Source organism: Gadus chalcogrammus, chromosome 2 (assembly GCF_026213295.1).
Source record: "Gadus chalcogrammus isolate NIFS_2021 chromosome 2, NIFS_Gcha_1.0, whole genome shotgun sequence".
NCBI classification, from domain to species: domain Eukaryota; kingdom Metazoa; phylum Chordata; class Actinopteri; order Gadiformes; family Gadidae; genus Gadus; species Gadus chalcogrammus.
Genome location: NC_079413.1, coordinates 17,580,990 through 17,603,798, shown reverse-complemented (window position 1 = coordinate 17,603,798; position 22,809 = coordinate 17,580,990). Strand labels below are relative to the sequence as shown.

Here is a 22,809-nt window from a genome sequence, read left to right as displayed (position 1 = left end):
AGCAACAGAGACCAGTAAACCAAAAGGCAGGGTTCACGCCTGAGGAAGTTGGGCAAAGCCTTTATTTGGATCCCAATTAGCGTCCACAAAGTGGTCGCTAGTCTTCCTGGGGACCACACAGAAAGTGACAACAATTAATACAAACAATAATACAAAGTCTGAGTACGTCAAAGGTTCCTAGTTCCTTGGGTGAGTTCCTGCAGTTAAACCGCGTCTGGATGCATCTTACATAAGGTTAAGTACTTCTTATTGCACGGAGAACAAGGTGGAATCCGTTTTATCAAACGATTACTCTAAATATGTGATATCCCTTTTTTACTTGAAATTAGATCTTGATAACTCATTGTACTCATTACAACCCAGGGCTTGATGGTATTAAGTAATCTGCAATTTAACATTACATTGGCTCTTTCACAGATATGATGGGTACAATTTTTAAAACTACATTCATAGTCACAGTGTTTGTCATATTTTTGTGTTGTTTACACTCGACTCCTCTCAGACCCATAGTCGCTGAATCGCTGTTCGTTCACTTACTGTGAGTGGTGAGAAGAGGCTTACTGAGCGAGCGTACAATAATACTATTCAATATCAGTGAAATGGTAAATGCATGCTGTCTTTGTATTTTCTGTGTCATGTCAGATTAATCAAATATTTTAATGTCTTGTCAATCTGTCTAGTTCTTTCATGGTTCGTTCTCCACCCGGGACCCGGGACTCCCATTGCAACATTACTAAATCAAGTCTATTATCTTGCTGATATGTTAAACATCCAATAAACAACTACTATCCCGCTGCGTTTGGTTAAAGTTGTAGGCTAACGTTGTGTTGATTGATGACCGACAACCACGATCGTTTGAGAATGAGAACGAGGGAGGAGCCGAGTCTGACTGACTTCACAGCTACCGGCAACTCGAAAGAACGAAGGAATCTGAAGGATTTTTTTTTGGCGAACTTACCGACGCGAATTGAATCAAGGAAATAATCATTGAATCCATCACTAATTACAATTAGGGCATTTTGCAGACGCTTTTATCCAAAGCGACCATGCAAGGTGACAGCCAGCTCGTCAGGAGCAGTTAGGGTTAAGTGGCTTGGTCAGGGACACATCAACTGAGATAGGAGGAACTAGCAACCTTTCGGTTACCAGATATCGGCTCTTCCTCCTGAGCTAAGCCGAATAACCCATTAGGGGGTACAGGGGTTCCACCTTTTTGTACACTCAGATAGGACCGTCCACCACTTGTCATGTGTTTTGTTGTACTGTTGTTTGTGATGAATTAACAACAGGGTAACAGTGATCCATGGATGGGGGATGGGGTTTGTTGTCTGGGTATTTTGCAAGAGAATGAAGGATCAAACGATGCATCTTGGCTCTGTGGTCGATTTGGGACGAAGGACTTGGGAACAACACCTTGATTTGAATAATCTTTGGGTTATCCCTTAATTGCTATGTAGTTGTAAGATCTTAGGTATAGTATTTGTACATCACAATATCCAACTCAGAAGTAAGGAGATTTTACACTTTTTTTACTTACTTATTTACTAGCCAAAAGGTTGGGTATAACAAAACAAATAAAGCCCTTGCCACGAAAAAGGGACCTACACATGATACATGGAACAGTAATTCTTAGTGTTTACATGTGTTATTAATACATTCATCTAAGTCATAATTTTACATCCATTGCTTTCCTTTTTTTATTCTCCTCTTTTCACCATCACTTATTTTCTTGCTCCTCAGTGGCATCCATGTTGCTTGAACCGGAATGAAAGTCTTTCTGAAACGAGAAAATATAATGTTTGTTGTTGTAATCACAATGCAATAGTAATACAATAAAATGACTATTCTCATTCTCCAATTCCCTTGGATCCGAACATTTACCAATCACAGCGGTGTATCTGATTTGGCGAGCCAGAAGCGAGCTAAACAGAGGATGACAGCGCTGCGAGGGAATCAGTCCGGAATCAGTCAGTAAACATTGCAAGATGGCTATGGATGAACACCAGTTGTTTGAAACGGCTTTGGCCGCTACAATAAAATAGTTAGACTTGGCTTTTCCTCAAAGCTCTCCTTTGCAAGGATGACACTTTTGCTGTTTCATCGACCGTATACGGCAAGAGTCTAATCTATCGGTTAGCTCCACTGGTAGCTTAGTTTATGGGGCTCTGGATACATCACCCCTTGTATTTTTCTGATTGGCGTAGTGTTATCCAATTGCGTGCGTGATATTTTCCCTCGAGTTGGGCCATTTTCATTACTCATAGAGTACTAAAGTGAAACGTCACGTTGTCCTGGCAACCGGATTTTCAGTTCTAAACAACCAAACGAGAGATGGCGTTTTCCATTGCTTCCATGTGTTGTTTCTTTCAAAATGAAAATAAATCAATTTCAAGAGGTTCAATTCACTACCAATCGAAACATGTCGAGGCGTTCATGTATTCCCCAAAAGGAAATGTTTGCGCTAGCCTGAAAGATTACGTTTATAATGTAAAAGTAAATTGGCCCAATCTAAATATTACTTACATCATTGGTAAAGAAAACTCGCAAATCAATTCGCAAAAAAATACTTCCTTTTCTATAAAACGTTCGTGTGGCATAGGATTTCCCCTTGTTAATCTGGTTTGTGTAGAACGTGAATCGGTTGCCATGTAAATGTGACGTCACACTTTAGTACTCTATTGCAAGACCTTACAGCTTTCTATATGTGGGTTTCAAGGCTTGTGAATATATAGAATTCAAGTTTTGTAATTTTTAAATATGTATTTAATTTTTTGTCTATGCCCCTCACCGCTGTTCCAGCGTTTCCAGATTTCCCGAATGAGCAGGACAGCCATTTGATGTATTCTCCCCTCACCTTGGAGGTACAACAACATAACATGGATTAACACTAATGATAATATCATCAATAATCGTATCTTAATGACATATTGTAGGCTATTTTTTGTAGTCACTTTCTATTCGATAGTGAAAATAGAACTGCTAATCATATCACCATTATCAATGTACCAGTTGGATTGACATTGTCCTGTTCTTACTGTCCTGTATAAAGATGAACCATAACAAGTGTTCCTGATTTGGACCCACCTCCTTGTTGAGCAGACAGTGCACAATGAAGAAGAAGGTGCCCTGCTGGGAGTTGAGCAGGATGAAGAGCACCTGGAAGAAGAGGTTGGCCTGGTACAGACCCAGGACCCAAGTGCAGCCCAGGATGACAGACTGGGCCAGTATCTTGAACACGATCAACCTGCAGAGACGTTCAAGAGAGGCTCAGCAAAGTGGATCAGGTACAGGGCGCCCCCTCTGGACCAAACACGTTACTGCACCCTCATTGGCTGGAATAGTTCCAGTTTACGTAATGCCAGACAGACGGACAGACAGAGAGAACAGAGTCTGGTTGAACCTGGTGTCCTTGGACTGCGACACGTCACTCTTCATGCTGGCCAGGGTGGGCCTCAGGCACACCAGGGTGGCACAGAACAGCACCAAGTTCATCTTGAATGACACAAAGGCACATATTAGATGAGCCCACATATTAGCCCCCTACAGCATTATCTCTAGGAAATCCTGGAATGGGCACAGACAAGCATTGGACCTCTCATGCTGGCACAGCGCCCCACCAAACACATACTTTAGAACGTTGGCCAACATCTATTCAACATGTTGGCCAAACCTTCACCTGACAACGACCACGGCAAATAAACTAAAACATGCTTTGCTACTGCTTTACCGAATACCAAGTCTTGGCGATAAGGGTTGCTGAATCAGTAAAAAAAAAAAAACTTTTGTATAGACTTGCATTCATGTGAAGTCGTCTTCCTAATTCTCTTATATCAAAGCACTTTGTAAACTATTGTTTTTAAAGGTGCTATATCAATAAAGATATTATTATTAGTGGTCCGAGCAGCGAAGTTGCTTTGCCCTTATTGTTTCTGTAACTTTTTTTTTTCTCAAATTCTGTAAATGTGTATAATAAACCCCAAAAAATCATGAATTAAGTTTATTTCTCCCCACCAGATTGACCTGGACTCAGAATTCTTTCAGAATATTAATCTCTAGAATCAGACGCTTTTATAAAAAAACACAATTTCATATTAAAGCTAAACACATTAAAAAGATTCACAGACTACAAAAATAATCAAAAATTCACCAAAATCGCCACATAAAATCTTTAGACCAAACCTCAGAAATATCAGTGAACAGAATTTGTTTTACTAAGTTCCATTTGAGAAATATTGGCCAATACAGTTTGAGCAGTTGGCCCATTTTTCTTACATGACCAATTTGTTATTCTATAAAAAAACATACAACTATTATTAGGTGGATACCAATACCCCCCACTACTAATAAACCCAAATTGTGGTACTGCACCCAAAGGTGGCTCTATTTAGAAAAATTATGAACTAGCCTTATTTCTCCTGACGAGATAGACCTGGACTCAAAATTCTTTCATCATATTAATCTCTAAAATCAGATGCATCTTTTTCACCCCGGTCTTCTGCTCTAAAAATGTTTACTTTTGCCACAATTTCATAGAAAAGCCAAACTTCCACAGTCGCAACCCATTTTGCCTACATGACCATTTTGTTGGTGTTTAACCATACGGCTATCATCAGGTGGATACCATTTACAGTGCACATTTACAGATCTGTACTCTTTTAAGAAAGCCCTTAATTCTCTTGTGAAATGTGAGCTTGGAGTTTTCTTGATGTTGTGTGCTTCTCAATAGACATTTTCACTATGTGAATGAGGCTTCATGCAGTTCAGGAATGTCAGTGGCTCAATGGGATAATGCCTTGTACTGGTGATCATTAAGTTGAGAGTTTGAATCCCGATAAGAACATTATGAATAAGCTGAACATGACATTGTCATTGCCACTAATTTAAGAAACACAACATTGAACAGCACCTGAAATTCATTAGGCAATCAACATTCTGGCTCATTTATTTCCAAGAATCTGACTGCCAAGACACAGTATGGCATTAAGGGGAACTTCTTCGTTAATCATTTTTCCTTCATAATGAACTCTGTCATATTAATATTTCTTCCGTCAGTGTTCTTGACAACAAATGTTTAATTTCCCCAGGATTACAAAGATTTTTCAGGTATTTGCTTTTAAAGGTGAACTATGCAACTTTGGTTACTTCTTCGCTTTCTTCTTGGTTTGCGCTTGCATTGAGCTCCCCCTACAGCTTCGGAGGAGATATTTTACAACACTGTCGTAACAACTCGTTGACGACCCTTCCCCATCCACTTCTACGCTAGCCATGTGCATTTGTTTTCAAAGAAGCCGGCGAATGCCATGTCCTAGGTAGATGTTCATAAAGAGTAGACAAGGTTATACATTTTGAAAGGGTGTATGTGTAACAATAAACCCATCCTTTTTTATAGTTGACGGGGAGATGTTATCTCCTAGATTAGAATTGTTTTTTCTTTGGTTGTTGAACAGAACGAGTGTTGGCCAACATAATACATAACGATAGCATGAACAAGGCAGATGCTGTGTCTGGAAGATTAGGGACACATTCACGTTTAGGTGTAAATGCCTGCAAATAAACAATGTAAATAAATATATTTCTAAATGGTTTTAAAATGTTTCCATTTTTTTAAATAACAGATGTTTTCACCACCGTTCTTTCCTTTGTTCAACAATACACACTTCGGTTAGAAAAATATTTATTTTGGACATTGAAAGAAATGCAAGTGACAGTTCTTCATGGTTTGTTTTTTGCCTTACGGCTAATGTGTAACATCTTCTTGAGGGTTCTCTGGATTTCCTCGTGACACTTATACCCGCACAAGTTCGGATGTGGGTGGTGGCTGTATCGGGGCAGGCAGGCCGAGCCATCTTGGGTCATCAAGCCTCATAACAATGCTGTTTGCCAATGCTTATAACTAAGAAAAAATACGAAGAAATCTTTTTACAAACATGTTTACAAGTGGGGAACTACACCAAAGTTATAACATGGCTAAAGCTATAATGGAGGTTCATGTATCGTAACAGTTCTGTTATCGACGAATATGTGCTAACTAGCAGCTCTCGTGCAGGGTACTGCATTATATGGCCAGCCGGACATATGACATGATGTAGGATATACACTTATAGAAAAATCTGAGGCATTCGAATAGCGGTCTAGTGATTTAACTAAACAAGAACCTGGATTCGGGGATTTAGCCGGTATCTCGGGGACGAGACAGACTCGTGTCTGGCCTCTCTGTCGGTCAGTCTCCCTTTTCTCTCTCCAACATTGGGTTTCTCTGTCTCTTTTTAGTTGGCTGATCCATGATGAATGTAAAGATACTATGAAGGTATTATTGTAGCAAAAGTCTTTAGCACCTGTAACTGCAGAATTTGAATGCGTACACTAAAGTCACAGTAAATTTGAAGTAGTTTATATTTATTTTGCATGTGTACTAAAGTCACAAATGTGTAACAGTACATTTGTATTCGTAAATATATTTTTTTATACCATTGTAAACACAAAATAATAATAATAGATTCAATTTATATAGCGCTTTTCTCACACTCAAAGCGCTTTACATAGGGGCACAAAAATAGATAAACAAGAAAAAAGTTTGAGTTGATGGGGCTAGGGATAGGGAGTGAACTAGGGGTAGGCAAAGGAGAAGAGATGAGTCTTGAGGCGGGACTGGAAGATGGTGAGGGACTCAGAGTCACGAATATGTTGGGGAAGGGAGTTCCAGAGCCTGGGAGATATCCTGGAAAAGGCTCTGTCACCAAGGCTGTGGAGTTTTGATGTGTGGGTGGAGAGGAGACCGGCTGAGGAGGATCTGAGGGCCCGGGGGGGGTTGGTAGAGGGAGAGAAGGTCAGAGAGATATGGGGGGGCCATATGGTGGAGGGCTTTGTAGGTGAGGACCAGGAGTTTGTAGTGGATCCGATGTGAGATGGGGAGCCAGTGGAGATTCTTGAGGACTGGGGTGATGTGGTGCCACACTTTAGTGTGAGTGAGGGGACGGGCTGCTGCATTCTGGACCAGTTGGAGTCTGTTGATGGAGGTGGTGGAGATGCCGGCGAGGAGTGAATTGCAATAATCAAGGCGGGAGGAGATGAAGGCATGGATGAGTCTTTCTGCAGCGTGGGATGTGAGGGAGGATCTGATCTTTGCAATATTATGGAGGTGATAGAAGGAGGTTTTGACAGTGTGGCGGATGTGGGGTTCAAGGGAGAGGGTGGAATCAAAGATTACGCCAAGGTTGCGGGCCTGGGGGGAGGGGGAGACCGTGGTGCCGTCGATAGTGAGTGTGGGGGGGTTTGCGAGTTTACTCAGGGTTGATTTGGAGCCAATGAGGAGGAGTTCAGTTTTGTTGCTGTTAAGTTTCAGGAAGTTATTTTGCATCCAGAGAGTGACTGAAGACAGGCAGGATTCAATGTGGGAGAGGGGGGGGTTGTGGGGGGATTTGGTGCTGAGGTAAATCTGGGTGTCGTCGGCGTAGCAGTGGAAGTCCATGGAGAAATGGCGGAGTAACTGACCGGGGAGGAGGTAAATGATGAAGAGGAGGGGGCCAAGTACAGAACCTTGGGGAACTCCTTGTGTGACGGTGGCTGTGGCAGATGTGTGGTTGTGGAGGGAGATGAAGTGAGATCTGTCGGAGAGGTAGGAGTGAAGCCAGCCAGTGCACTTCTTTCGATTCCGAGGTTGCTGAGTCTGGTGAGCAGGATGGTGTGGCATACAGTATCGAAGGCTGCACTCAGGTCAAGGAGGATGAGGAAGTTGAGGGAACCAGAGTCGGCAGAGGTGAGGAGGTCATTGAGAACTTTGAGGAGAGCGGTTTCTGTGCTATGGAGGGGGCGGAAGCCAGATTGGAGGGGTTCAAAAAGGTTATTGGCGTGGAGATGGGATTGGAGTTGTGTGGTGACAATGCGTTCAAGGGTTTTGGAGAGGAAGGAGAGGTTGGAGATTGGGCGGTAGTTACTGAGGGAGGAGGGGTCGAGAGTGGGTTGATGCTAGTGTAAGGAGTTCAGTGAAGTCAGAGAGGAATGAGGGATTAGGTTTGGGTGGCCGGTAGATGAGGATAACTGTTGTGGCGGAGGGGGCTTTGAAAGCAATGAATTCAAAGGATGATACTACTGAAGGGAGGGCGGGTTCTTTAATCAAATAGGTCTCTTTATGTATGACGGCGAGACCACCTCCACGGCGAGAGGGGCGGGGTTTGGCGATGTAGCTGAAACCAGGGGGAGATGCTTGGTTGAGGGAGAAAAATTCATTGGGTTGTTGCCAGGTTTCAGTAAGAAGAAGGAGGTCGAGGTTATTGTCAAGGATGAGTTCATGCATGATGGGGGCTTTATTGGGGAGTGAACGAGTGTTGAGGAGGGCAAAGTTGACGCAGCCAGAGGGGGGTGGGATTGGGGCAGGCTGGAGAGCTGAGGTTAGTCAGGATAGCTGTGCAGGAGGACAGAGGGGAGCTCACCTGCCTGGTGAGCTGCCGCCTAACGGCAGCGTTGAAAGGTCCGGAAGCAGCTGAGTCCTGATGACGTGGTAGGGGCGTGACGGAGCGTGCAGGTGACCGGGTGAATGGGACGCAGAGACCGTGCTGGGACAAAACAAATCCACGGCGGGAGCTCCTGTGGATGTAACGCCGACGACGTAGGAGTCCAAGTTGTTTGATGACTGAGATGGATGATGGGAGGGAGTAGTTGAAAATACCAAACAGCTGTGCAGGCGAATAGGTGAGCATGATGCTGCCGGGCGGAGGGAGCAACAGCTCAGCGATAGCGGCTAGCCGCGGGCCCGGTGCACAGAGATGGATGACAGCGGTGTAGACCAGGATTACCCACGGCAAGACAGGAGGAGATGGACCAGGGAAAATACTTACTGGGGGGAGACCATGCAGAGTGAGGAGGATGGATGTGACCAGGTCTGGCCGACGGAACAGCCTAGCGTTAGCCGCCACTAGATAGATGAGCGAGGGGGACCCACTAGCAGGGATCGGGAGGCGAGTGGCTGATAGTTGTCCGGCAAGGCGATATAGGTTGTTGGAACCAGATGGCTCTTTTCCCGGTGAGGCAAGATTGACATTTGGAAGACGTCAGAAACAGCCAAATGCCTAACTACCCAGCTAACAACGTCGGTGAGGCTAAAAATCAATGTCCCGAAAAACTGGAAGGGCTCGTAACAATAGCTTGTTAAAAGTGAAAAAATACAAGTGAAAAAAAAGCACAGGAAAACTATTTTATCAGTCACAAAAATCAAAAAAAAGTTGTGATCAGAGAAGCGGCGAACAAACAACACCAGCGTCCTCTCTGGTAGCCATGACAACAAGAGCAGCATTTTTGCTCTTTCTTTGCGCGGGATACGTTTCTTTCTGGAGAAGTGAAGAGGGTGTCCTACTGAACGGAGGTGGATATCCTACATTATGTCAAATGAAATGACTTAGTTTAAGTGAATTCCCCCCAAAGTATTTCATTAACATGCCGCAAATGTCCTTCAATGTATTTTAATAGTCACCATAACATAAGTTCAGAAATGTTAATGCAATACTTTGGGGGGAATTCACTTGAACTAAGTCATTTCATTTAACATAATGTAGGATACCTGCGAGAGTATGCTGCGATCTTTATAGCTCCATGGCTGGCACGCGGTGGGTCCCAGTGTAATTTGGGAAATGCATCCCTGCCGGCGATTTTCATTGGATTAGGAAATTATGGGCGGAACTATTTTGTCCCGCCCACGGACGCTCTGGCATCTACGGATACGAATACTTTTGCTGCACATTTACCACCTAGACGTGTTGCAAAACTACCTGCAGAAAAACCCACAGCTGAGACTTGCAGGAGCAGATTCGAGCAGTTGTAAAATGGATTTGTGCTCGCTCATTAAAATCCTGAATTAACATAGCGTTCTTTATCATTTTATTCGTGAGGAAATTTTTCACAGATGTGCAACTTCTGATACATTAGTTCAAATTTGGGTTTACGAATGCACACCTTTTGGGCATGTTCTCAGATTATGAAACACGGGTGTGTTTTGCACCAACTGCGCTGCAATAATTGTAGCAAAAGGATTTGTGAACCTGTAACACAGATGTGCGTACCTGTAGACCCTATTTTGTGTTTACAATGGTATCAAAAAATATTTACGACTACAAATGTACTGTTACACGTTTTTGACTTTAGAGTACACATGCAAAATAAATATATACGTCTTCAAATTTACTGTGGCTTTAGTGTACGCATTAAAATTCTGCAGTTACAGGTGCTAAAGACTTTTGCTACAATAATACCTTCATACATTCCCTTCGCTACTTGTGTTTGTATCGAGCCGGTGTTACACCAAATTCTGCAACCCGCCGAAAAGTGTGACCCATGGGGGGCGCTGTTGTACATTTTCTGCAACATGCACGTGTGCATTATAACAAAAACATAAATAAAACATAAGATCTCCCCCACCGGTGGGTCTTTCTTTTCTTGATACTAACATTCATTCTAAGCAATTTAACACTGACTGTAGCTTTTTATGGGTAAAGAAGCAACGGTGAAGGACCGTACAAAACACCCTGTCCATTGTATGGGTCTGTAAAGCGCTAATCAAAATCAAATGCATTTATTAAGCACCTTTAATAAAAAGGTAATTGGTTGGGGGGAGATCTTATGGATGTTTTTGTCATGCCTGTCTACGCTTCAAACTCATGCATACTGCAGAAAATATGCAACAGCGCCCCCTGGAGTCACACTTTTCGGATGGTCGCAGAATTCGGTGTAACACCGGTTCTGTGTTTGTGGGTCTGTAGTGCCGTAAAGCAATTTGTTGCTTCGTGAGATCCGAGACTCCCGCGAGATCCGAGACTCCCGCGAGAGTGGGCGGCGGGTTGCCGGCAGAAACTTGCATATTCCCTTTTTCCGCCAAGATGCTCTAGGGGAGTCGAAACAGCGACCAATCGACCCATAAAGTGTTAAAGAACCATCACAATGACTCTTAACCTGTTATGTTAAGGTAAATTAAGCCAAAAAAGTTGCATAGTACCCCTTTAAGAAAGCCCTTAATTCATTTGAGAAATGTTTGCTTGTGCCGTGTTCCAATATCCATACTATCCGTACTTACTAGCCTAAGTTTGAGTATGTAGGGCGTTCCGATTCAGATCGGGCGAAAATAAGGGTACTGAAAGGACCCGGATGGTGTACTCAAAACGGTCAAATCGCGAAGTGTGGATCGCGATTTAATCTACGGCTAATCTACGGCTTCACAACAGCAGCCATTTTAGTGGCGGAAGAGGGCGGACCCAGGCTGAGGCAAAGTCGGCGCATTTTCCACATAGCCTGCATTAATTTAAGAGTTAATAGTCATTTTGTAGTTTTTATTGTTTTTATAGCCTTTTATAGCAGCTAGGCGTAAAGAGTTCACCGTTCAAAGAGGGATATTTATTTCCGGGGAGGAGCCGCGGCGGCAGTCATGATCGTAATTTCCGGTTAGTGCACCACGGAGTATTTGATTTGGTACAACACTGACATCTGAAAATTAGCGCACTTAGTGAGTGCGGATAGTGTACTTAATTTAAGTGTACTCATGGAAGTATGGATATCGGAACACGGCATTGGAGTTTTCTGGATGTTGTGTGCTTATCAATAGACATTTTCACCATGTGAATGAGGCTACATTTCAGGTTTGTCACTGGCTCAATGGGATAATGTATTGTACTGGTGATCCTTAGTTTGGGAGTTTGAATCCCAAATAGACAATTTTGAACAAGCTGAACATGACATTCAGCCATTGCTATGCAGCCTAGTCACCTGAAAGCCGAGGCACAGTATGGCATTAAGGGGAACATCAACATCTCTCCTTCATAATTATATGTCATATTTATGTATCTTCCATTAGTGTGTTCTTGACTTTTCATTTAGCTCGGACCCCGTTAATCACAGCTTGCGGTTATATTTATTATTATTATTACTTGTTGCTAATGCTTTGTGCTGAATTATGTCCCACAGTGTAACAAAAATACAAATACAAATAAAGCCAATGTACTCACACCAAGGAGAGCGACCACAGGCCCTGTCAGAGCCCAGTTGAAACTGCGTTCTGTGGATAGCCAGCACCTACACAGTTTTAAGAACAGAGTGTGTGTATGTCATATATGTAACTATAGATACACATGGTCATATGTGTGTGGGTCACTGGCAGTGCTACTCACACCTGTGAGTCTGTGGCACCATATCCATCAGAGAACACCGCGGCAGACACGCCCAGAATCACAAACGGTGCGCCATAGCCAATCAGGTACAGCACTGGTGTGGAGAGGCCGTCCCTCTGGATGACCTGGACCTTGGAAAGTCTCCGGACCAGCAGGAAGAGCTGCAGGGCCTCCAGGAGCATCCAGGAGAAACTGGCCAGAATCAGGAAGTGGAGCACGCCGGCCATGACTTTACAAGCCACCTACAGAGACGACCAGGTTCAAGGTATAATATACCATCAATATACCATTTTGTCAGGCCCATGTAAAATATAACGCTAATAAGGCAATACCTCAAACTATAAGAATGCCCTCCCTCCCATTCAACACTAAGAATGCCCTCAGGGTATCATGAGGAGAGCATATATCCTCCCAGGCGGTGGATCTGTTCCCCTACTGTGTGAACAAACACCTTATTGTCAACGTATCGGTCCATCCAGAGCATCAGGAAGTGGGAGGAGGCGAGGCTGATGCAGAGGTGCAGACGGGCCGTGTTGTTGATCTTAGCATTCCAGCTGCACAGGAGGAAGGTCACGATGGCCAGCGCAAAGAAGAACAGGCCGATGGTCACACACACTCTGTTCAGCCACTCCAGGAAGGGGTCCTCTGGAGGAGGCTGGTGACGAACAAGTGAAGAAAACGTGACGCTGGTGAAAATATCGGGATATTGTCGATCTGCCGAAAATCGTCACCGCTTGTAATTTGGCCCTAAAACAACACGGACAACGCTGTCTGCTGAACGTTTAGTCTGGAGGAATCTAAGGGCCAAAGTGAGATTGGTTTGGATGGTTTTCATTCACTCTTTTTACGAAAGTATATCTGACAGAAATCTCTCTCTCTTGCCAGTGTGGCACGGCTGGGAGGGGTTGTCGGCAGAAGTCGAAGTTTATGTGGTTAATCTGTGCTGGGGTGGCCTACAGGCAACTTTTTCTCTGACTTCAGATATTGAGATCTCTACTGTAAAACTGATTGTTGCATTAGGGACCTGTATTGTAGTGGTATGTGTCACAACGTTGGAGCAGTTTCTGCATCAAACAAGGCAGGGATGGAACCCTGTCCTTCCTGCTCCTTTGGCTCTCTTGTAGAAAAAACGCATCGGTCAGCTGGAGGAGGAAAATACGGCGTCCACAGAGAACAAAGACAATACATTGAGCAGTTGAACCACCTCAGGTTGGGCTGCTTGGTACGTACCTCTCCGATCTGCAGGATGAGAGCGAAGGTGGAGAGGTGGGAACAGCTGCAAATGGTGTAGTTCTCATCGGAGTACGCCACCCAACAGCCATTTACCGACCAGCGGCTGGCCTCTGCCTCCTCGCCCGTGGTGGCATCCACCTTCACGGCCGTCTGGTCTTTCCCTTCCCAGTACACACAGGTCACCAAGCCAGCCTCTGATTTCTGAGGATGCAAAAAAACAAAAAGCAAACAGTAAAGAACTGGGCCGTGTTCCAATACCCGTACTGTCCGTACTGCGTACTCAAAATTTGAGTACGCAGTACGTTCCAATTCAGATCCTGCGAAAAGAAGTATACTTCAAGGACCCGGATGCCGTACTCAAAATGGGCTAATCGTGAAGTGTGGATCGAAGGACACTCTCCGTACTCAACGGCAGCCATCTTAGCTACGTAGCGGAAGAGGCGGAGCCAGGCTGAGCCAAAGTCGGCGCATTTTCCACATAGCCTGCATTAATAGAGTCATTTTGTAGTTTTTATAGCTTTTATAGCTGCTAGGCGTAAAGAGTTCACCGTTCAAGCGGGATGTTTATTGCGGGGGAGGAGCCGCGGCGGCAGTCGTGATCGTCATTTCCGGTAAGTGCACCACAGAGTACTCGATTTGGAACAGCACTCACATCTGAAAAATTAGCGTACTCAAGTGAGTACGGATAGTGCAGATAGTGTACTTCCTTTAAGTGTACTCATGGAAGTACGGGTATTGGAACACGGCACTGATATTGCTTCATGGATGATGATGGATGGAGGTATAATATTTTAGTGGATGGATAGATGGGAGGGTGGATGGATGGAGCTGTTGATACATGGATGTAGGTACAGATGGATTGGTGGATGAGTTGATGACGCATTCTGTCAGACAGTTCACCTTCTTGTGCTGGATGGTGAAGTTGATAGGTTGGGAGAAGTTGGAGTGCTTGGTTTTGGGTAGGAAGGCGGTGATGATGTCAGAGTTCATCTCAGTCTGGTTCTCGGTCTTGAAGAAGCCGGGAATGAGAAGCCTCTCCATGTCGCGGAGGGTGGGGACTGCAGCTGCTACCGATCCTGCAAAAAAAACGACAAATACTTTTTTGGGGTTGAGGTTTACTTCATTATAAAGTTGCTAAGATTTAATATTGATACGTTTTGGCCGTAGTATACTGCAACACAGCCATTGAATTCCCTCCATAAATGTGCCAAACATAAATATTTGGCTGCTGGTTGTAAATATATCGAGCTAATCTACGGCTTCACAACGGTCGTGTGTAAACCCTTGGGTGACTTCACAGAGGCTACATACATAGTGTGCCACATACTCCTCATCACAATCGTTACATTATTGTCCGTTCCTCTTGATGCTTTTCATGACAAATCAGGCATTAAAAAGGAGTTATGTTCAAGAACATTTTACGTGGGTGATTACAAACTGATTATCCAAGGTGTTCTCGGTCAGTCTTATTACCGTAACCCTTTAAATACAGCGGTGAGCCCTGTGCGTAATGCTGCACGATGGCACTGCTGGAGGACCATGCAAATGGCAGGATTCGGAGGGAGAGGGTCTTCAGGGACAATAACGATTTATTGGTACATAAAAATAGGTACCTTTATGTCAGACCACTTCTTTTTTAATTCTGGGACTGTGCGCTCCGTGCCACTGACAGAGTTCACTGCTGCACCAACATGTTGCCACTAACACTGCTTTTTGTTGTTAGTGATCCCAATCCCAAATTACCAAAACAAAACTACTTTTCGGGCCTCCACCTCACCCACAAGTGTCTCCACTTCAACCTCCGTGAAATTTAGCTTTTTTGCTTTTCTCAGTCCTTCTGCCATTGTTTCCGACAAGACATAATACTTGCATCTGAGACTGTTTTATATGCAGATCGCATTCATGAGGTCATTTTTATTGACCATTTATGGTTAAAAAGGGGCGTGTACAGGGCGTAATGTGAAGCTGATTCAGCTGCGCACACTTGTAGGCACTCTGTGATTATAAAGCAAAGATGCTTAGAGGTGTGCGTACGCAGGGTTTTATAAGTCTGAATATTTTTTGGCGCACTCAAAACTTGGCTTTTGGGCATACGTACACTTTTAATAACGATCCCAAGCACAGTTTTATAAATGAGAAGAACATTTGGCCAAGTCCAATGTTTTCTCTGAATCTCCATAAAATGTTCTGAGCAGGGTTATTTTCACATTTGTATTTTTTTTTTCTTCATTAAACAGACTAAAAGCGACCACAGTATCCATGAATTAGAACAGAAAGTCATGATACAAGTGATTTGATGTTTTTCACACTTCGTATGTTCACGACTGCCAATCAAAGAACAATATATGGAAACGATGAACGATTTTTTACAATGCATTTCGATCACATTTCATTGTCCTCAAATATACCAGAAGGTTGCCCCACTAAACAACCCGAGATGGCCGCAGGTAAATAAGGTTGATGGTCACATTCAGTTCTTCCACCTAACCAGCTGAGGGGGTCACTATTCCTCACCATTGTTGTCCTGTGCCAGAGCCTCGAGGTTGACCTCCATGCTGATTCCTTTGACCGAAAGGACATTACTCTCTCCATTACTGCTTCCAAGACTGAAGGTCTGTATGTTCAAATCTAGAGGGAAAGTTACAGAGACAAAAGGCAATAAACGAGTTGATTGTGATCCAGCAAGCCTTACCGTAGTTCCTATTGCCTCATTCCCAGTACCTAGTTCCAACAACCTAGGGACTAGGTACTAGCTTTAATGTCTTGGTGGCACATTTCGTACCTACTACTGCAGTCTGGAGTGTCTTGTTCGTGCTGTTCTGGTTGGGTTCTACCAGGGAAGAAACCAAACCCTCAGAGATGTCCAGGATCACACTTCCTGTATCTGCGTCACCATCACTGGTCACCGCCTTGGGCGACTTAGACTTAGCACCTGACATTTCCTGGGGCAGAAGGAAAGCGTTGCTATAGTTGTGTGACGATTTCTTGAAGGGGATTAACAGAATAAACAGACCTAATAGTTTAATGTACCATTGATGCAGAAAAGCAGTTTTTCACCGTCTGAAAAAAAAGCAAAGACAACAAACTGCCGATGTCATTAGACTGTTTATTTTGTGTAACCCTGTTTTATGTTTGAAACCCCAATCAGGTTATCTGTTTGAGAACTAAGTAGTCTCTGAAGACAGATCAGCAGCTTGTAGACTTTTTTCACAACGCCCCAGCCAGTGTCTGACAAATTAAAAGTACATTTCCTAGACACAGTGTTCATGAAAATGTATCGCCCTCGAAACAGAACCGAGGTATTTGATTTGAAATCAAAGATTAACCCTGCATCATGATTGGTTGAAGTACCTTGGACCCTGCTCTGGGTTTCTGAATCCCGTCACCCAAGACCTGGCTCCCTAAAGAACAGACATGTAGGCTTGAGTGTCTATAGAAAAAGATGGCCGCCACTCGTCTGTCTTGAGAGACTGTGAACTAACTATTTGTTGATCCATACACTGACCGCTTCTGACAGAATGACACCTGCATTATTCTTCAGCTGTTGGGCGATGTTTCCAAGAAAAGCTCTTTCCTTTGTTTGTCCCTGAAACAGCAACACAAATCCACTCTCAAACTTTTCCATTCCCATTTCATAAATTTTTAAGAATAGCTATTTTTTCAATCTTCTTTCTGAATGCATCTCCCAAACTATTTATTTCAGTTCAGTTAACAATTGTTTTCTTATAAATAACAGTACTTGCCTCTGGAGGTTCAATCGCATCAATAATGTCCTGAAGACCTATTAAATTATTGTTGAAGACAATCTCTTATTAATAATTACCAACAATAATAGTGATATTAAACATCTTTAAAGTGGCCTAAGCCCATGAATTTTCTATAGGATTTTTGTTCTGTGATGATTTAATCACCTTCATGTCTGTCTACATTGTATGTTCTTCGTAACAACTTTGGTATGTTTATGTAAATGTTATTATGATTAATCATGACCGACCTTCATGTTTGTGAAAATGTGATTCAATTCGATGTAAGATAACTATCGCTCTCTTGAGGTTGTTTTTATGCCTGAAGAAGTGCATTCCTAACTACAATATGTTCAATAAGACGGTCTGCTCACTTTGGCAGAACGTGTAACCGGGTTCCCAAATGACCCCCGTTGAGGGGTAGTTGCCATCAGGACAGGAGCAGTCGAAGGTCCCTGGGGCGTTGGTACACACGGTTTTAGTTCCACAAAGATCCACCGTCTCACTGCATTCATCGATGTCTGTGGAGAAGACAGCAGGTTGGTCGAACCAACCTGCTTTTGAATCAGGCCAGTACAAGCACAACATTATTGGACAAGGAAAGACCAACCACACACCATTGCATGGATTTTCAGAGCTGGCGATCATATCTGAGAGGTTTAGGCGGTAACCATGGTTACAGGTGCAGAAATGGGCCCCGATTGTGTTGTTACAGACGGCCTCAGGGCCGCAGATGGGGACGTCTTCCACACACTCATCAACATCTGTTCAGAGACATAAAACATATTTTCATGACCAAATTCATCCTTTGCTTTTGTATATTTGCTGACTTTGTAAAATGTATCCATCCTTGGCTGGTTTGGGTACACCCACTGTATTTGGTAACACAATCCACAGAATTATAAATCAGACAAAGTAGGACAATTCTACGATGGCAAGTGATTATAAATTGTATCTAGTTATTTAGTCTATAAAACTATAGGACATAGTTTACAAGTAGAGAGCGATCTTGATTGTTATATTAAATCGGCTCTAGAGCTGTAGAAACATGGCGGATCCGTGGAAGATGACCGCTCTCTATGTAGATATAGAGGGCTCTTTCTAAGGTCTTCACAACACAACCATTCTCGTTTACCTGGGAATATGTACTTTTTATGCGTAAAAGGACAGTCAATTATTCCAACCCGGTATCACGCGATTTCGTGATCATGCGCACGAACGTTAATCTATTGAATCGTGTCCCAGAGCGCGATAGTCCGACTTTTTTCGTGCTACACAGAACGAAATGTAAACCAATGCATTCTGATGGGAGTGTTCTCAGACAATTAACGTGCTCCACAAAACGAAACGAGAGAGAAAGAGAGAGAGAGGGACAGGGAGAGAGAGCAAGAGAGAGAGAGAGGCTTCAGAATGGTTTGCCAGACAGTACAGTACACCCTAGTTGCTGCATTTATATGTCAATATTTCCGATTTTTTAAGCAGACTTCCTCAGAAACTGAAACGAACGTGCTCCCCAGAACACGCATTTCTCAGACAATTAACGTGCTCCACAAAACGACACGAGAGAAAGAGAGAGAGGGAGGGACAGAGAGAGAGAGAGGCTTCAGAAAGGGTGTGCGCAGATAGTACAGTGCACCCTAGTTATGTTTATGCCAAAACCACAAATGCTATTGCCTAATTATATTTACTGTCTATATATATATATAGATATAGATAGGCTATATAATTAGGCTATAATTATATTATTTAGCGTGTAATGAGACAATCTATAGCCAAATTGTCGAAGATGCCCGAGAATCTCCGGAAATATCAGCATGGGAAATCGGCGCATCAGACCCATGAACCTATAAAGAAAGACGTCATCTGAAGAGGGAGAGAACGTTTGCGGTGCTGGTTTGTGTCACGTAAGTACAGGGCTCTCAAGTCTCACGCATTTGGCGTGAGACACACTCAATTCTACCCATCCACACGCTCGAACTCGGTGTTGTTGGGAAAAATAACCTGCTGAGTACATCACATGTACATTACAAATATAGCTAACTCCTACCCTAGCCTGATGAGCACATCACATGGCAGTCACATTACAATATAGTCAACTCTTGCTCTAAACTTTTAACACATAACACAAACATGATAATATAGTCAGGTCAAGGCCAGAGCCAAGGCCCCATTTCCCAAGCAGGCAAATGGTAGACACTCAGACAATGCACCAGTCATCCTCAAGAACGGGAGAGCCACATTAATTTATCACACCGGAGACACCCCGAAACTCTCCCCCGTTAGGTGGCTTATACCAGGGCCTGGGAGCCAAGGTCAAGCAAAAACACACAGAACCACACACACCTCAAACGCACACACCTCATCGAGAGGAGGATACAGCATAAGACGGTATGACACAGGGACTCTTGATCTTCTTCTGAAGCAGACCTTCCACGGAGGCGAAGCTCTGGACATCAGCGCTGATTAGGGACTTAGACATATTCGATCTCTCACGCTTTATGACTCTGTATAACCGTTGCCACTTTACTTAATAAATCCAAGGTCCTCGTGCCGACAGACTTTATTACCTCTCCGTCTCATTTCATCTGGTCCAGTAACTAACAGACCTTTTTTCCCCTCAGTGTCACGAAAATATGTGACACTGTCACGTTATTTTATCTATTGAAACGTGATCAGGGAAACGTATTTTCTAAATTTTGTGTTTCAATTGGAAGTATTTGTCGTGTCACTAAGCACGACTTCCAAACTAAGGTTCTGTCCGGGAGCGTTCTCTCTAATGTCCCCCTAATGCTACGTACCGATCATTCATTGTTGAAAATTGTCTGTGATAACTAACAAATTACAGCTTTTGGCCACCTGTTTCTACTAAAATTGTCTGTGATAACTAACAATATGACAGCTTTTGGCCACCCGTTTCTACTTTCACCTTTGATTCTGAGAAATTGTGACAATTCACGGATACATTAAATGCAGGTGTGCTGCTCTGTAAACCGCGATGGAAAAAAGGGTAGCTGCTTCACCGGTTCTTTTTAGAATTGTATGTCTTGATGTTTATTTTATCTAGCCATCTATTGTCTTGTTTTTGGCTATGTGAATGAAAGTCTGCGTCGATGCCTCGCAAGTCCAGTGTCGCGAGCGGACGTTGCCAAGACATCTAGAAATCATACCGTATTTAATGGATTATCATTAATATTGATGTGTAGGGGTTGATTATAACTCGTGGATAATATTGTTTATACCACGGTCTGGGGGAATACTCGTATTCTGATTGGCTGCAGGGCGTGCACGAACTCCTGATATAGGCCTACAGACACCTGCTAAGTAGTTCCAGTCAGTGTTTAGATTCTCTGCCCGAGCCCGAGCCCGACCCGACCAGACCCGCGGGCCGGGTCGGGCCGATATTTCCCACCAATATCCTCGGGCCGGGCCTTTGATCGAGCGTTTTTATTTTTATTTTATCATTGGTTTATTGGCCTAATCTGAGGAGAAATCTATGCCACAAACAGAAATATTATAGACCTTTATTACACAGGTCTTCTCAATGCCGTGGAACGCTCCGTTCACTTGCATGGGTAGTAGTCCGGTGACTTGTCAACCCCAGCGTCTTCCGTTGCTAAGCGACGTCACCGTCTTTGCGGACAAATTATTTCTCTGCTGATCAACACTACGAATGGCCAAAAGACTTGTATGCCCCCCCCTTAAATAAATACTATGGCAGAATTATTATTATTCTCATTCAATTTGAACATGTGTTTTTAAGATAGAGTGGTGGAGGGATGACGTATGTTGGCCAACCCGGAAGTGAGCGTCGCCCTGGGTTCCCTTGACAAAAATCCAACAGGTTTTTCCATTGGATTTTGGATTATTGCAGAAACATTTGCATCTTTGAAGCACCTCCTCAAAAACTGAAAATAAAAAAATGAATAAAAATAACCGTGCTCCAAAGAACGTAATGTAAAACCAATGCATTCTGAATGGGAGTGTTTCTCAGATTTTTCCATGCTACACAGAACGAAATGTAAACCCATGCAAATAAAGACTTCATGGTCATATTAATTTAAACATCATTAATCTCCTGAGTGTGTAGGGTGGTATTCTATTTTTTTCAACGGGGCTGCATCCAGTCACTTGACCGTCATGGTTGCTATGATGGTTGCTGTCAACCGCCCCCCTCTAATCATTACATGGCTCTAAAAACCATGCGGAAAAGGAGCTGCTGTCAATTGTCTTTTTTTTGTCGTAAACTAGGGTCCGGTGGTTAAAAAATAGACAGATATTCAAAGGTATCCTTAAAAGGCAGCTTCGATGTTTTTATTTTCTCCAGTTTAGAGTTCTTCTATAACCTATTTTTGAAAGCCAAACACCAAACTCATTGATTTAACGAGGCAGGGTTATTTGAAACAATATTTGTGAGAGGTCATTCTTTCTCCTGAGTTTGCTTCCTATTTATGTCTAGTGTACACCCCTACTGTCCACAAGCATCCCCCCCCCCCTCCCCATATGGATCACAATCGCTTAGGACCTTGGGTAACCTTTGGCCAGGTCATCACGATTCACGAGCAAACAGAACCAGCAGCAAAGTTTACGTAAACCAATTTCTTACCTTATGTGGCCCTCCACATGAAGGCTAGATGACGTATCCATATCGATATCCAGTGTCACAAACATGCTTTTTATAGGAAGCAAAAGGACCGGCTATTTTCTGAATAAAAATGTCAATTTTGGCTGTCTGTCTTGAAACTTCTCCAGTGCGTTCACACCAAACGCAACGGGACGACAAGATCCTATACAAAGTGAACGTTTAGACGCGTATCGGGCGAATTTTTTTGATTTGTCGCGCCACACTTTCGCCGTGCACAGGCGAGCGCGAGAAGAATTAGTGTTCTACATCACAGCGTCCCACTCCTATCACAGGAATCTAGAATCAATATGTTCAGGGAATGGTCAGAATATTGTGCATATAACATGAACATGTTTTTCAGTTTTTCTCGATTGTATACACACACAAAATTGAACTATGCACACAATTCTGAAAACTTGAAGCTCATATATCAACTACAAGACTCCGGACTGCAAAACTCTGAGCACAATTCCACTGTTTTCACATTTTTGCAAAACTCATCATTTAGCACACTTGGTTCACCTGGAAACACTGGCCTTCAAAACGCAACAACTAATTAACATTAAGTCTTAATCACTTCTCACCTGTTCAAACTCAATTTGCAACACTATGCTCTGACACAATCATGTGTCAGAGCATAAAGGAGGCATCAGGTGAGCTTTACTGTGTTGTAGTTTCCCCTCAATTATAATCTTTTTTTTTTGATGGCCTACGAAAAGCTTTTTATGCGGTCAGTTCATTACATCCCCTGAAAGACAGTCTAAACATTTTGTTACTGTAGTGTTTTTCATTTTACTTATCAGTGCATTTACTGTACTTTAATATGCCAAAATAGGTAACATTGGTGTATTGTCATAACAATGTTGCAGTATCAACTATAAGTGTACAATATAAATCTGGGAAGCTGGGATTGTGAGTTTAGCCCATTGGAGCTTGTTGGATAGACAAATATGCCTTGTATCCTATTCTGATACGATTGTGTCAATGCAATATTTATATGATCTACAGTATTGTATTGCAATATGGCAACAGTCGTTATACTATATGTTCCACCTAATTGCAACTT

General features: G+C 43.1%; 2 protein-coding genes across 2 annotated transcripts in view; one reads left to right on the top strand and one right to left on the bottom strand.

Annotated features, from left to right (window-relative positions):
• Positions 1-1,328: 1,328 nt before the first annotated feature.
• On the bottom strand, positions 1,329-15,275 carry LOC130376150 (adhesion G protein-coupled receptor E1-like). Its single transcript, XM_056583373.1, has 10 exons — positions 15,157-15,275; positions 14,280-14,455; positions 13,377-13,580; positions 12,598-12,801; positions 12,147-12,388; positions 11,985-12,051; positions 3,401-3,492; positions 3,085-3,244; positions 2,789-2,854; positions 1,329-1,777 (listed from the first exon to the last, which is right to left on the bottom strand). The coding sequence occupies exons 1-10, from the start codon at positions 15,221-15,223 to the stop codon at positions 1,718-1,720; spliced, it is 1,338 nt and encodes a 445-aa protein (XP_056439348.1). The 5' UTR covers positions 15,224-15,275; the 3' UTR covers positions 1,329-1,717.
• A 541-nt stretch (positions 15,276-15,816) lies between these two features.
• LOC130402122 (adhesion G protein-coupled receptor E2-like) overlaps positions 15,817-22,809 on the top strand; it is a 53,217-nt gene continuing 46,224 nt past the window's right edge. The window contains exon 1 of the mRNA XM_056606235.1: positions 15,817-15,826. Within this exon, the coding sequence (XP_056462210.1) occupies positions 15,817-15,826 (10 nt within the window). The remainder of the gene's footprint in view (positions 15,827-22,809) is intronic.

Bases quoted from the DNA above. Each gene is read 5' to 3' on its own strand.
- LOC130376150 (XM_056583373.1), bottom strand. From the start codon at position 15,223: ATGGCAGAAGGACTGAGAAAAGCAAAAAAGCTAAATTTCACGGAGGTT. The intron at 14,456-15,156 runs GTGAGGTGGAGG...TTTTTTTTGCAG, and splicing joins TGAAGTGGAGACACTTGTGG to GATCGGTAGCAGCTGCAGTC. The intron at 3,493-11,984 runs GTGAGTACATTG...GTGTCATTCAAG, and splicing joins CTGTGGTCGCTCTCCTTGGT to ATGAACTTGGTGCTGTTCTG.